Source organism: Saimiri boliviensis, chromosome 1 (genome assembly GCF_048565385.1).
Source record: "Saimiri boliviensis isolate mSaiBol1 chromosome 1, mSaiBol1.pri, whole genome shotgun sequence".
Taxonomy (NCBI): Eukaryota; Metazoa; Chordata; class Mammalia; order Primates; family Cebidae; genus Saimiri; species Saimiri boliviensis.
Window position 1 is genome coordinate 49,852,070 of NC_133449.1, and position 15,461 is coordinate 49,867,530.

The 15,461-nt window shown below is 38.8% G+C and overlaps 1 protein-coding gene across 1 annotated transcript; it reads left to right on the forward strand.

Moving 5' to 3' along the window:
* Positions 1-560: 560 nt before the first annotated feature.
* Positions 561-2,534, forward strand: IL36A (interleukin 36 alpha). The gene is given in 4 exon segments (XM_010330373.3): positions 561-593; positions 812-978; positions 980-1,037; positions 2,322-2,534. Coding segments are annotated over 4 exon segments (471 nt in total).
* The last annotated feature ends 12,927 nt before the right edge of the window (positions 2,535-15,461 follow it).

Consider the following 15,461-nt stretch of genomic DNA (forward strand, 5'->3'; position numbering starts at 1 on the left):
AGGAATGTTAGTGAGTGGACTACAGCACCCATTTCTATAGTTGGACTAACAATTTGTTCTCATCATCTCTTGCCTCCACTGTCTATTCTAAATTTCCTTTACCCTAAGCTAATAGCTTGGCAGGTTTTAGTGGCTTTCCTGGGGGTGTGATCAAACCCCTCACTCTGGCAGTCATATACGTCTTGAGCTGAGTTTGCTGCATGTCTATTCACAGTTAGTTAGGCAAGGGAATACCAAGAGGTGTCCAATAGATCACCTCGGTTCCACAAATGTTACACACATATTCCTCCCTGTCTTTAGGTGTAAAAGCAGCTATATCTTCTCTTACATATACTGCATCTTGATGGATAGCAGCCCATCCTTCCAGAGTATTATCACTTACATGGTGTTCCAGGATTTTTTGAGCCAGTTGGCAGCTTGAATTGCCCATTATAGGAGTATTTACATCAAGGAAATTGATAAATACTACAAATCAGGGTTTTTGTTTTGTTTTGTTATTTTTTTCTGGAGAGCCAGTTATTAAAAATATACTAGCATTCCATTAAATGAACTTAATGATCATGGACCTGTTTCAGCTCTTCCTTCACCATAGGGTTAGTGTTTTGGTTAGATGCTATGTTGATTTGGAGTCCCTGGTTGGATGCTGTATCATATGGGATTCCATAAGCCCCTGGATAGTGGTTACAGCTGAGGCTGAATGTAAGAGAGCAAACCCACACCAGGCTATGTATTTATCCCTGTGGGTGTTTGGGTTAGGTGGTGAGTGGCAGGGTGACCACTCTATGAGTGCACTGTGAGTGTCGGTTAGCAGATTCCAGCCCCTGTTGCCCTCAAAACTGACTCAGAGATACCACTCTCGAAATGGCACCTGAATACCACTTTTCAAGTCGTGTTCTCAGTCACTATTGCCTTAATCTCATGCCAACATGTGGAGACCCTTGAGAAAGACAGAGGGAACCCCGTCTACCTGGGACTGAATGAGCACAAACTGCCTGATGTGTGCTAAGGTCGGAGAGCAGCCTGCACTGCAGCCGAAGGTGAGTGTGTAAGACAGGTCCTGCCAGTGCTTGACTAGGAAAGGAGCTCATTTATTTGAGAGAAACTCAGATTTTAGGATCTTTTAAAAGACAATATACTTATTATGCTATGCATATTTATTTTTGGTTTCTTTGGGGTTGAATGTGTTATGAAAGAATAAGAAAACGTTTCAGGAATATTTTGAAACAAATCTACTAAAGTGACTTATTTTAATTTACAAAAATATTAATAATTTGGCAAGGATGATGTCTAACTTCAATAGAACACACACACACACACACACACACACACACACACACACACACATACACACGGTAAAATCAGCAAGGACATTTTAGCAGTTAATTATTCCATAGTAGATGAACTTATTAAAACATCTTTTCGGCAAAAAATGCATTGCAATTTAAAATGAACAAACATAAATTCTCTGTAACAAACACTTTAATAATTGCAATTTTCCATTATTAAAGAAAAGATAATTAAAGCAGGCCTCTGTGTGCTACAGGAACGCTCTTGATCATTTTCAGTAAACAAGCATAGGCAGCCACTCAATTTGATGACAGGATATAAAACAGTGGCTTTCAATCAGGGGTGATTTTGCTCCATGGACATTTGCCAATGTCTGGAGATGTTTTGGTTGTGACAACCTGGGATGGGGGTGTGTTACTTGCATTTAGTGGGTAGATGACTGGGATGCTGCTAAACATCCTATATTGTACAGGACAGATCCTGACAACAAAGAATTATTTTGCCCAAAATGTCAATAGTGCTGAGGATGCAGAAACCTGACAGAAAATAACTATGTTTTAATTTGGAATTCATAGTAACTGTTACATAAATACTCTTTAAATTTCTCTGTTTCTGAACAACAAATAATGGCTCAATCAATGCTTTGTTAGATTAGAAAATTATTTAAGTTGTGTGTGTGTGTGTGTGTGTGTGTGTGTGTGTGTGTGTGTGTGTGTTTTATTGTATTTTAGGTTCTGGGGTACATGTGCAGATCATGCAGGATTGTTGCATAGGTACATTTATGGCAAGGTGGTTTGCTGCCTCCATCCCCCCATCACCTATATCTGGCATTTCTCCTCATATTATCTCTCCCAAACCTCCCCACCCTCTGCTGTCCCTCCCCTAGCCCCCCAATCCTGTAATATGAAACAGAGGTCTCCAAGCTGCTTCAATGAGTAGGGAATGCTATCTTGGACATGGCATATCAGTGCGTAGAGAATGTGAAACATTCAAACAGTTATGTTTCTTGCTGGTGTCTCCTTCGCACCCTTCAGGAACAGGATATAATGGATTTGTATGACGAACCCAAGCCTGTGAAGCTGTTTCTCTTCTACCACATTCAGAGTGGCAGAAGCTCCACCTTTGAGTCTGTGGCCTTCCCTGGCTGGTTCATTGCTGTCAGCTCTGAAGGAGGCTGTCCTGTCATCCTTACCCAAGAACTGGGGTTGGCCGACACCACTGACTTTGAGTTAACTACACTGTCTTAAGGTAAGTTTGGGTTTGAGGTTGGTCTCCATGCAGAGAAAATCTTAGTATAATCTTAGCCTGAAATGGGTAGGGAGGATCTGTTATTGGACTTTCCACATAAGGGTATCCTGCTGCCTCCCAATATATTCATGCAGTGACCTAAGTGCTGGACTGGGCTACATGCCCTCTCCCTGGGTCCGTGTGGAAAATAGTCCAGGGAAATTGAGGGCCTTGCCATGAGCATGTGGCTGAACTATGGCACCATTACAGGAATAATAAAGAAAGCTCTACTTAACATACTTGGTAATAATACTCCAAGTAAAAATGAGAGGGTGACTCTTGAATTTTAAGTCCAGGTCTCTGGATTTTCAGATAACATTCCTCTGTGATAGTGTATCAAGACATTTTGGACAAGGAGAAGCAGATATGGATGTTCCATCAGAAAGAGGAGTCCCAAAAAGAAGGCTGCACCGCTCCTGGGCTTGGCTCATGTCTCAGTGAAGTGATATACAATGGTGCTGGTTTGGGTGAAGAACTGCTGTTGTTTATGAAGCTTTCACCTAAAGTTTTATCACTGGATCTCAGAAAGCATTAAACTTGTGAAATAAAAATTCTGTCTTCTCAGTCACTCTTTTGTGAATTCAATGGCTTTAATGGAATACAGTGGTAATAGTATTGATTCCTTACACTTATAAGGAGTTTTATAGTTTGTAAAGCAGGCTCACATGAAGGCTCTCGTTTCTAAGAGGAACCAGGAAGACTGTTGGGGAGGGTGGTATCTTCCTAAACTTGGGTTTCTCAAGGCCTCACTAATGGGGTGCATGGGACAAATAGTGCTTCACTAGTAGAAATTTCACTCCATATTTCAGTGCACAATGCAGGTTCACAGCTAGCTGAAAAACTCCCTGCCCCTTTTGGCAAGGATTTCTGAGAGTCTCCTGTGAATTTTTTGTGTGAACTCACACACCTAAAGTGTCCTGCTCCCACTCATCTAGAGAATATTGTTTTTAATCCTCTCTTATTTTGAAGTAAGTTTTCTTCTTACAGAATATTAGTTGAAACTTTATTTCTTGCCATATTATGATTTCCAAAATGGTTAATCTGTGTAGTTCTGTTGTAATGTTTACTTTCCATTATATTTTTACTTGTCCCTAAGCTTTGGAGGAAGATGTGGAAATACTGTTTACCTGAGCATGTTGATGACTTCCAGGGCCCTGCAGGCATTGCCCCAACCTCCTCATCCCATGCTGGTGCTTTCTTCCATTCTGCATTTGAGTCACCACATTGCTATCAGAGATTTCATTTTTTCCTGGTGAAATCAGGTTTTTCATTTCTCATGGTTCCTACAAAAAAGTACAACTGTTTCTCCTCTGCCTTTTCCTGTGTCTGTAATTTCTCTAGACCTGTGGGATGACCAGGACACTTAGGAGAGTGAAAGGGGCCTATTAATAATTACATTGGGTTAACGGACCTAAACTGGGAGAAATAGACCAGCTCTTAGACCAGCTGGGGTATCTGATTTCCTAAACTCAGGGCTGGGGAGGAATCTGGCCATCTTTGACATTGCCTGGATGTTTTCTGGAAGAAGCAATTCAACCTCTTTAGAAATTTGTGCCTACTTGTTTTTATCCTCTTCCTTCCTTTTTTCCTTCCTTCCTTCCTTCCCTTACTCCCTCCCTTCTTCTTTCCTTCCTTTCTCTCTCTCTTTCTCCTTCCTTCTTTCCTTCCTTCTTTCTTTCTCTTTCTTTCTCTTTCTTCCTTTCTTTCTTTCTTTTTCTTTCTTTCTTTTCTTTCCTTCTTCTTTTTCTTTCTTTCTTTGTCAGAGTTTCACTCTTTTTGCCCAGGCTGCAGCGCAACGGCATGATCTCGGCTCACTGCAACTCCCAGGTTCAAGCAATTCTCCTGACTCAGCCTCCCAAGTAGCAGGGATTACAGGCCTGTGCCACCAAGCCCAGCTAATTTTGTATTTTTAGTAGAGACAGGGTTTCACCATGTTGGCCAGGTTGGTCTCAAACTCCTGACCTCAAGTGATTCACCTGCCTCAGCCTCCCAAAGTGCTGGGATTACAGGCATCACCTGCTGTGCCTGGCCTATTTTCTTATTAATGAATAAAATCTTGCATTTTTTTCTTAGTATCTCTTGGATACATCCTATAATTACTTGTATTATGGCTTAATATGAGATATACCTATTTAATAAATTTTTTAATGTTCAATATTGTTAATACAGTATACTATATGCATACTCTTGTACAGTAGATCTCTAGAACTTACTTCTCTTGCTTAAATGAAGATTATATGCATTGAAGAGCATCCCATCATTTCTCCTTCCCCCAGTCCTTGGAAACCACTGTTCTACTCTTTGTTTCTATGCATTTGACTATTTCAGATATCCTCTCTGTAAGTGGAAGCATGCAGTATTTGTCCCTTTGCGACTGGCTCATTTCACTTGGCATGATATACTCCAGGTTCTCCCATGCTGTCCCAAATGGTTGGATTTTCTTCTTTTTAAAGGCAGGATAATATTCCATTTTGTGCATATGCCACAATTTCTTTGTCCATTTATCCATAAATGGGCATTTAGGTTGTTTTTATAACCTGGCTATTGTACATAATGCTGCAATAAACATGAGAGTGCAGAATAAGTTAAAGATTTTAATGTGAGGCCAGAAACTGCCCAAACTTTTAGAAGAACACACAGGGGGAAAGTTTCATAACATTAATCTAGGCAAGATTTCTTGGATATGACACCAAAATCACAAGGAACAAAAGCAAAAGTAGACAAGTGAGACTATTAAACTGAAGAGCTTATGTACAACCAAAGAAAAAATCAACAGAGTTAAAAGGCAACCTATGACATGAGAGAAAATATTTGCAAACCATGTATCTGATAAGAAGTTAGTATTCAAAATATGTAAGAAAGTCACACAACTCAATGGGAAACAAACTAACAAACAAGCATCTGATTAAAAGTGGGCAAAGGACTTGAATGGACATTTCTCCAGACATACAAATGGCTAACAGGTATAAGAAAAGATGCTTAGCATTTACTAATAATCAGGGAAATACAAATGGAAAGCACAGTGAGATATTACCTGACACCTGTTAGAATGGCTTTTACCAAAAAAACCAATGTGTTGGAGAGGATGTGGAGACATTGGAACCCTTATACGCTTTGGGTAGAAATTTGAAATAGGGCAGCCACTATAAAACAGTGTGAAGGTTCCTCAAAATATTTAAAATGGAGCTACTATATGACCCACAAATCTCACTTGTCATTATGCATCCCAAAGAATTAAAATCAGGATCTCAAAGAGATATCAGGACACATCCTACAATGTTGATGCAGTGTTTTCATTGTCTTTATTTCAACTTCTAACTGTTTTGGTTATTATTTTCCTTTAAAATATGAATTGTATATATTATTTTTAAATTCTCAAGTGATTGGATTATCTAGAGGCTCTTTCAGAATAGTCTATGTTTATTATTGCCTATGGTTAGATGGAATGGCCTGTATGATATCAACTTTGAGCATTTTTTGATATTTCCTTTGTGACTTTGTGCATTACAAATAAATTTTCCATGCAAACCTAAGAAAAATTAACATGATTTCAGGTATAAATTTATATATATATATATATAATTTATATATTATATATTATATAATATGAACATGTAATATTACATAGAATTATATATATATTATATATTTTAACATGTTAACATTAATAGGTACATACCATATGCCATATATGTATTTATATATTTAGAAATTGAATTTTGTTAACTATTTACTCTGTATTTTTAATTCTTATATTTTGTTTGCTTGATCTATCAGCTGCTCATAGGAAGAATTAAATTACCTTACTATGACTATTTTAAATCAAATTATGTTATTATTTTATACCATTTGCTTAGACTACTTTAATTCTAAGTTTTCTTGGTACCTAATGGTTCATATATGCCTTATCTTCTTGTTGCTTCATATCTTTTATCCCAGTGAAATATTCATCTTCAAATCATTACTGATGTTTTCCTTAACTTCTTTGTTGGCTGTGCATACCATTAATTGGTTACTTGAAGAAAACTTTTTTTTTGCATTTTAACATCTCTGAAACCTAGATGCATGTTACTACAATGAATGACATCTTACAGTATTGTCAGCCAAGTGGCAGTCATGACGTAGTGGTCATTGCCTACGCATGTGCAAATACGGTTAGTTTTCTGATGTTGTTATTGGACAAATGTTCGCCATCTGATGCTTCATTCAGTTAATCATCAGGAAAAACCATTCGTTGAAGGAATATGATCCTGGTTGTTGGTGATAAACCTTCTAATGACACATCCTGTAAATTTAAAAAAGTAACAGCAACAAAAGTTGCTGAATGGAGGTCAGCCGCTTGGAATGATGTCTGGCGACAAGGATAGATAACTTGTTAAATGTATCACCAGTCCTCTTGTTGGCACAGGAGAGTTTTACTGGAAACAAACATTAGCAGTTTTGAGTCAGAAGTGATCAAGCAGAAGTACACCCAAAATGTAAGAAGTTTTAGGGCTGGGTGCAGTGGCTCATGCCTGTAACCCCAGAACTTTGGGAGGCTGAGGAGAGTGAATTTCTTGAGGTCAGAAGTCCAGAAGGTTGAAACCAGCCTGGCCAACATGGTGAAACCCTGCCTCTACTAAAAGTACAAAAATTATCTAGGCATGCCTGTAATCCCATCTACTTGGGAGGCTGAGGCAGAACAGCTTGAACCTGGGAGGTGGAAGTTGCAGTGAGCCAAGATCACATCACTGCACTCCAGCCTGGGTAACAGAGTAAGACTTTGTCTCCAAAAAAAGTTAGAAAAAAGGTAAGAAATTTTATGAATACCTTAATAGACTAATCTCATTTATATTTACCTTTTTATGAACAAAAAACAATACTAGATTATACACATATATCCTTAAAACAGTTCCATTTATATATATGGTTCTAAGAAAGTATTGTAATTGGGCAATTTTTTTTGTTTTTTGGTAGTACGTAAAATAATTGTACATCTTACAATCTATGGCATTTTAGAGTCAATGTAACATGATATTGTCAACTGCTTTTTTTGTGTTAACATTTGCTTGACATATACCTTCATCAATCCCTACATTTTCAGTCTTTTTGAATTATTTTCCTTTACACACTTATCTCTTATCAATAGCATATAACTGATGTGTGTGTGTGTGTGCATGTGCGTGTGTGTGTTGTTTTAATAAGTCATCTGATAGTCTTTGTATTTGTATTGAATTTGGCCCATTCACCTTTATTTTGATGATTAGTATGCAGAATTAAATATGACATCTTTCCTGCATTTTTTGGTTGGTCTTATTTTATTTATTTTGCTTTTCTTTTCATTTTCTTCTGATAGTTGAATCTGATATACTTTGGAGTATTGTTGTAATCTATACATAATCTATACATAAACATACCCACTATTAAGTTCTTGCTTGTTAAGTAATTAGTGTTTTAATACAGAAATTATGTTACATTACATGTCATGTCATTATATTACAGGAGTGTTTTGGTGATATATGGGGTATTAATTTTGATTTTAGGTGAACTCATTATTTTTTCAATTTGATATAGTAAAACATATGCCTCAGTATCTGAAAATCTGCTATCCAACATGGTTTCAGGATCAGATTAACCACTTGAGTTTCTGCTTTGTGAATTGCTTGTTTATTGCATTTGCCCATTTTCTTTCCTTGATGGCATCATATCTTTTCTTTTTCTTGTTTGTTTGTAGAAATTTATCATGTATTTTCAGTCTTAATTCACTATTTGTTTTAGTTGTAGCAACTCTCTCATTTTAACTTGTCATCTGCTAACTTTTTCCTGGGGTGTCTTCAATAAAGAGAGAAATTCTTATTGTTTGCTGTCATCAAATCTATCTTTCTTTAAACCTATGGTTTGAGCAATTGGATCTTTGTAGTCATTTTAAAAACAACATTAAACTTTATTAAATTATTAATATGCCTTCAACCTTACCTACTGAATCTTTTGAATAATCATCCTGGATTTATTCCTCTGCATTTAGAGTGCTTCCTTCAACAGGTGTTTCAGAAGTGGGCTTTGTGGGACAGAGCTTCCGAGCCCAGGAGGCTCCCCGAGAACAGCTTTTTTGTTCTTCTGTATGCTGACAATTCCCAGAAAGGTGACTTTTAGGGGCCTGGTAGGCTAAAGAGGGAACAAGATCATCAAGAATTAAGGTAGCCTATAATAAAATTGCAGTTTGGAAAGGAAAAAAACTGTTAGGGAAAAGTCAGAGTGATTTAGGGCACAGAAGGTGACTAACTCAGTGTCCAAGAAAAGAAGCAAGAGAGCGCAGAGATACACATGAATTTCAAGACAGAAGTAGCTATTAATGAAGCTGGTCTATGTGATTTTATTCTGTTGAGTGAATAATGTGCTGAGTGTATGATCTTTCATAACCACAATGTCCACCCTGAAAATGGTTTCTATTTTATAGAAGAGAAATCTGGGACTCAGAGCTGTGAAGAAACTTGACTGAATCCATATAGCTAGAAGGGGGCAACTCCAAAGTTTGGACTCACAGCTGCTGAATATAAACCTTATACATTGTAGGCAATAGTAATCACAAGTACCTTCCATTGAAACCCCCTTAATTTCCAGGCACTGGGAATTGGGAAAAGGGCACTGGGAAATGCTGGGAGCCAATGCTTCAGGCTTCAAAAAGATGCTTCTCTCTTCTGGACATCTAAATGAGAGATTTTGAGCCTATCTTTAGGAACCAGAAAATTACATTACATGACATGTCATTATAGTACAAGGTTGTTTTGGTGACATATGGGGTATTAATTTGGATTTAGGTGAACTCCTTATTTTTTCCATTTGATATAGTAAAACATATTCCTCAGTATCTGAAAATTGGCCTTCCCTGGACTCTGAGGTACAGAGGCTTGTTAGGTAGAGCCAACTTTGTTCAGCCCTAGGAGGTGTGCTCTTGTCCCCAGGGAGTGCCCATGTTCAGCTGGAGCAGCATCCAGGAAACTGACTTGGGAGAGTCCCTCAAAATGTTGATGTCATTCCATTTCTTTATTTTTACTGTCGGGGATTTCCCTCACCTTCTTTCCTTGAGTATCTCTAAGCAGTCTGACCTGTGCTGCCATTGATATTTCCCCATCCAAAGCCTCAACAGGAAGCAACTTTCTAGAGAAAGAAGGCTTCACATGCTCCTTTGCCTAAAGGAGCACAGGCGCTGTTAGAGAAACCACATGTCCACTGGAACATGGAGACTCCAACCCACACTCGTGTTTGGACTCCTTGGCCTGGTTCATGCTGGAAGCTCCTGGCCTCTGCTTCCAAGCTCACTGCTGGCCCTTTGGTCTGGCCCTGGCCATTGATGAGGGTCTTTGCTTGTGCTGGAATCAAAGGGACAGCTGCTTCTTGTTGGGCAGTGAGTTAGTGGGATCGTGCTCTGTGCTCCCAAATGGAGACACTGAGTTTAGAAAGTAAACACATGAGGCTGGAATAACAAGGCATAGATAAAGCCTACTGTGGGAATTCAGGAGAATGTTGTCTGATCTTCCCATTTTTCATGAAAATCTTGACTACAATTTTTGAAAAAAAACACTCTAAGGACTGAGCAAAACTCATCTACAGGCTATATAGTCCAAATCTACTCCTAAAAAGACCCTAACCTTCTCTAGCTTCACAGGTATGATTTACCAACTCTTTAAAAATAGATAGTGTCCTTGATTTACAAACTCTCCAGAACCCAAGAAATGAGAAAAAGTTCTGTAACTTACTCCATTTGTAGCATTTCCTTGATACCAAACCCACTCAAAGATTGTAGAGATGGGAATCTTCCTCCTCTTATTTCTGCATCCTTCCTGGCATTCCTATGTTGGTCCACATGGATGGGAAATCTTTGTCCTTCTTCCTGAGATGGTGATGTTGAAGGAAACTCTTCCACTTCTTTCTACCTCCAGGAGAGGAGAAGTAGCTCCTTGGCTTAGCAAGATGTGGATATTTGCTAAACTAGGGGCTAAGAGGGCAGATTCTACAGTGAGGCTGTCTGGAGCAGCTTGGAGTTTGCCTTCCACTCAGCCTTACTCACTTGGTTCTGCTGAAGAGTGATGGATTATTACAGTGGCTGGAGAATGTGAAATTAGAGTTAGTGGGCATGGTTTTGGCTCCAAAAGTCTAGATTGAGGTGAAGACTAGAAGGCACCTCTCACTTCCCTAACCCAGCTGTAACAATAATAAGGCACTGCTGTGATTTTGATTTTGCCATCAACGTAATTTCTAAATGTTCGAATGTGAATGAAGGAGGCAAACCTTCAAAATTTAATGTCCGTTCCATGAGGATAGCCATATTTTCCCCTTTTTGTTTACTACTATGTCCCCAGAACTTAGAACAGTGTAGGTGCTCCAAACATATTTGTTGAATAAGTACAATTACTGATCTTGACACTTCTTTGTGATGAAGACAAGCTTTGTTGATTGGGGCTCAAACCACATGGTGAGTTTGGAGAAACCATTGCTAGTGGCTTTGACCTCAGTCAGTTAGCTGTGGCTTTTATTATGGCCACACTGCTATTATAGGCATAGAGAAAACTGGTATTAGAGAACTAGAGCTTTAATCTGCAAAAATTTAACCTGCTAAATTGTGCAAGCAATAGAGGACATTAGTGTATGGTTTTTGATCTTTTGATGGTTGGTATCAGATATTGGAAGGTAATCTGAAATCTTCTACTTGTAAGTGACTCAAACTAATAAGGTAGTTAACTGATCAGTTCTTTTACTGCGTATTTTTCTACCTTCTTTCTTATTGATAACTCAAGTGTTGTTTTCTTGACCCTAATTCACATTAGATCATCAACAACATTAAAAGAAACTTGACCTAAGGGAGAGACAAAGATTCTCAGTTGCAAGCTTACAGAGCCTTTTACATTTTCTCTTCTGAAGAATAAAAAAAACTGAAGTTGAGGGAAGGGTAAGGCAGGTATGTATGCTGATAGAAATTGAAAAGAAAGGATGGATGGAAGGGTGTAGGGATCTCTGAAATGGACTTGCATTCAGGTTTCTCAATGGAAGAGATTCAGGGGATAAACTGTCTTTGAGTGTCACAAGGGTGAACTCCCCCTCTAACACCCCTTGAAAACCCACCATGCAATAGTCCTGGGTCTGAGGACAGTTACCATGACTCTTGCTTAAGAAAGCAACAAAAGCATCAACATCTCCTGGAATATTAGAGTATCACACAGGTTGGGAAAAAAAAGTCATAGTAACTAGTGCTTCAGAGACTGGAACAGGGGGAGTAACACTCCTCATGCTCTTTCTCCATTTATCAATATTCTATTTCGTGTGTGTGTGTGTGTGTGTGTATTGGCTTTACTTTTTCCATGCTACAGATAGACAAGGAATTAGCCTACCTCCTTGCAAGGTTTAGGAAACCCACATTGTTTGGAAAGTGCCTTCTGATACTGATTGAACAGAAATCTGTTGTCTTATGTGTTCTACTGTGGTTCTTAGATTTAAGCAAAGAACATCATATCCCTCAATCCAGGAGAGCAAGTAAAATACCTGAGGACATCTCTTGGGTCTTTCTGTGGTTTCTCCTCATCTTGTTCCTCCTTCACCACCACAATGTTCTCACTCCTCTGTCAGAGGGCACAAGTGGTGTGATGTAAGGTGGGCTGGCTGCTGTCTATCTCTTGCTCATGCTCAGTGACCTTAGGATAACTGGGAAGCTGGTATTTATAAGCACAGCCCAGGATTACATTGTGTTTTTTTTTTTATCACCATCTTCCTATAGATTCTTTTTCTACATTTAGCTATTTACAGAACTCACGTTGTTTGTAGCCCTTCTCAGAAAACCTGTGCACTGTGTATCCAAGTTCATTGTTGCAAGTCTCTCATGGCCACCCTTGAAGCCATCTTATGCTTAGTCCTGACCTTGTCAGAGAAAACATTTGCAATGGTCAACTTCCCTGGGCTCCTTCTCTTGTGCCCCTCTGCAGTTGTGGATATACATAAATACATGTGGGGAAAGGCTTGGACAAAGTGCAAACCCTCAGATTGTGCACTGAGCTCTCCAAGAGGGAGGCAGTGGATACTGGCTAGAAGCTCCTGGGAACACTCTTGGTTATGTTTCGTTTAGTAGCCATCTCCTCCCGAGTGGATGACCTTGTATCGTCACAGTCCCTGGGGTCATATTGGCATATGGGGAAGAGGAGAAGGAATTGAGACAGGGAAGCTTTCAAACAGCCTTTTTATGTTTTTCCTCTCCATATTATTTGAGAAGCTTTGTAGTTCCTTGGACTCTTCTAGAAGTTGAGGGCTTCCCTGGCCATGATAGTGCAAGATTCTCCCTGACATACTTTGGTATCAATGGGAAGATGCTAATACATGAAATGAAAATTAATTTCCTTCAACAACTTATTCTGAGAAACTGCTATGTAGAAGGGAAGATTTGGTATCTAAAGGGAGTACATAAATGAAAGAGACAAATTTCTGCCTCTATGGACCTAGAATTTGGTTGAGGAGAAGAGAGCAAATTGGCCAAGATAAAGAGAAGAAGCTATAGCACAAAGCCTTAAAAAAAATGTCCCATGAGAAGGCAAAAATGCTGTGGACCTCACAGAAGATAAGATGTTGCCTTTGGTCGAGAAGATGAGGAGAGTCCCCTAAACAGTTGGAAGGGATTTAGGATGTTAGTAAGATACAGGCAGGTGAGATGCACAGCAATGGAAGTGTTTGAGATATGTGCAAAGGCATGAGCAGGGACAGAGAGGGAAGAAATCCAATGTGTTGGAGGCGGCTAGTAAAGAAGAGAAATTGGTTAGAATCTGTCTTAGCCTAGGTTTATACCAGAAAGCAGAGCCTGAGACAAGAATTTGCATGCAAGATGATGACAAGTGACCCTAGGAAACATAAGGAGAGGCCGGGGAAATGGAAGCAGGGAAATGAGGTAAGTCAACTCAGGATGTGTTCTTGAACTTAGCCCTGCCATTGGTGATTATGTCTCAATACTGCTGGAATTCCCTGAGTAACCATGAAGATTGAATGTATTTCAGAATTGTCCACCTGTGGAATGGATAAGAGAAATTGCCCCTCACCCACTCTCATTTCCCATAGGTCAAGGGTTCCCATGGAGCAGCTCCCTCTCATGTCCAGGTTTATGCACATGTGAATTCCAACTTAGGTTCCAGCAAGTTTCCTTCCTGGAAGGAAGTTATCTTGGGAGCCCTGGAGCAGGAAGAGAGAAATGCTCAATGTTGCTGAGACAATACACTGCCGGGTTACACCTCTTCAAAGCTTGTTGCATGGCAATGACTGGAGGAAAAGTTCTGCTAACAGCATGTAAGGTGGGGTTCAAGGAGTGTCTCAAACAGAATCATGGGCACTGAAGCAATAAGAGATAATGCCAGAGGCATAGGTTTTGGGACAAATTATTCCTGGTTGAGAAATTTGAATTTAGCAGTAGATATCCATTGCAAGACCCAATACACCTACTTGTCATATTATGCTTGTGTTCATGCTCAGGAAATTACAGTATATTTATTGCAGTCTACATGGTCTTAGTGGATTTGCAGATTATATTACAAACTTTAATTAAAATAACCTTTACAAAATAGACAACTGGTTTAAAAGTATCCCTATAAAGAAACTGTAGATTGAATATATACTACAAAATTTCCAGAAAACAGGAATAATAACAATATATCATAGCTGACGCGTCTCCTTCCAAATACATTGTAAAGTAAAAACAAAAACATTCCATTCTAGAAGTTGTCTGAAAGAACTTAAAACCAATATAAATGATTTTTTGAAATATGGATTGATTTACATTCACCATGGTTAACAACTGATCTTAACCAAAGTACAGTTGACCCTTGAACAACATGGGGGTAGCAGTACAGTAAAAAATTCACATATAACTGTTGACTTCCTAATAAATGAACTAATAACCTCCTGTTGACCAGAGCCTTGGCAATAACATAAACAGTCAATTAACACATGTTTTGTATATTAGATATACTATATACTGTATTCCTACAATAAAGTATGCTAAAGGAAAGAAAATGCTATTAACTTGTAAGGAAGAGAAAATATTTATTATTCATTAAGTGGAAGTGGATCATCATAACAGTCTTTATGCTCATCATCTTCACGTTGACTGAGGAGAAGAAAGAGGAGGGGTTGTTTTGCTGTCTCAGGGGTGAAGAGGCAGAAGAGATGGAGGAGTTAGAGGGGGAAGCATGAGAAGCCGGGACATTTGGTGTAAATTTTATTGAAAAAAAAATCGTGTTTAAGTGGACCTGTGCAGTTCAAAATCATGTTGTTCAAAGGTTAAGTGTATACACTGTGTGTCAAATTATTAACTAATGACGTTAAGAATCCCTTATGATTATGAAGACATGCAAACTTTCACATTCATCTCATTCTTTAGCTTTATCTTTGGGGTAGATATTCTAATGTTTATAATACACATGCAAAAAATTAATGCATCCTATTCTTTTACTGAAAGAATTGTATGAACAAAAATGTCACGGATCCACATCTCTCCACCATGGATTCACAGAAGGAATAGGAATGGATGGTTGCATCAAGCAGCATTTGCGGGTTTGATTAAACTGGGCATGGTAGCTGAGCGGATGGTGGGGTAAGATCAAGAAAGGATGGAAAGTGATTCTTAGTCATTATCCTGGGATAATGACATTCATGTGAGGGTCTTGGTGCAGAAATGGATGTTTGGAGGAGGTGGTAGCTTTTGGATGGTAAGAATGAGGTAAGCTATGGATGGGCTGAACTGGTGAACTCAGTTGCATGATGATCTGTTAAGATGATTCTGACAGCTTAATTCTCTAACCTGGAATTAGCCACCCTCAGCTTAGGCTGATTTAATTCACAGAATATAAGTAGAAGTTAGTGTTATTAGTTTTGCCCGTTTT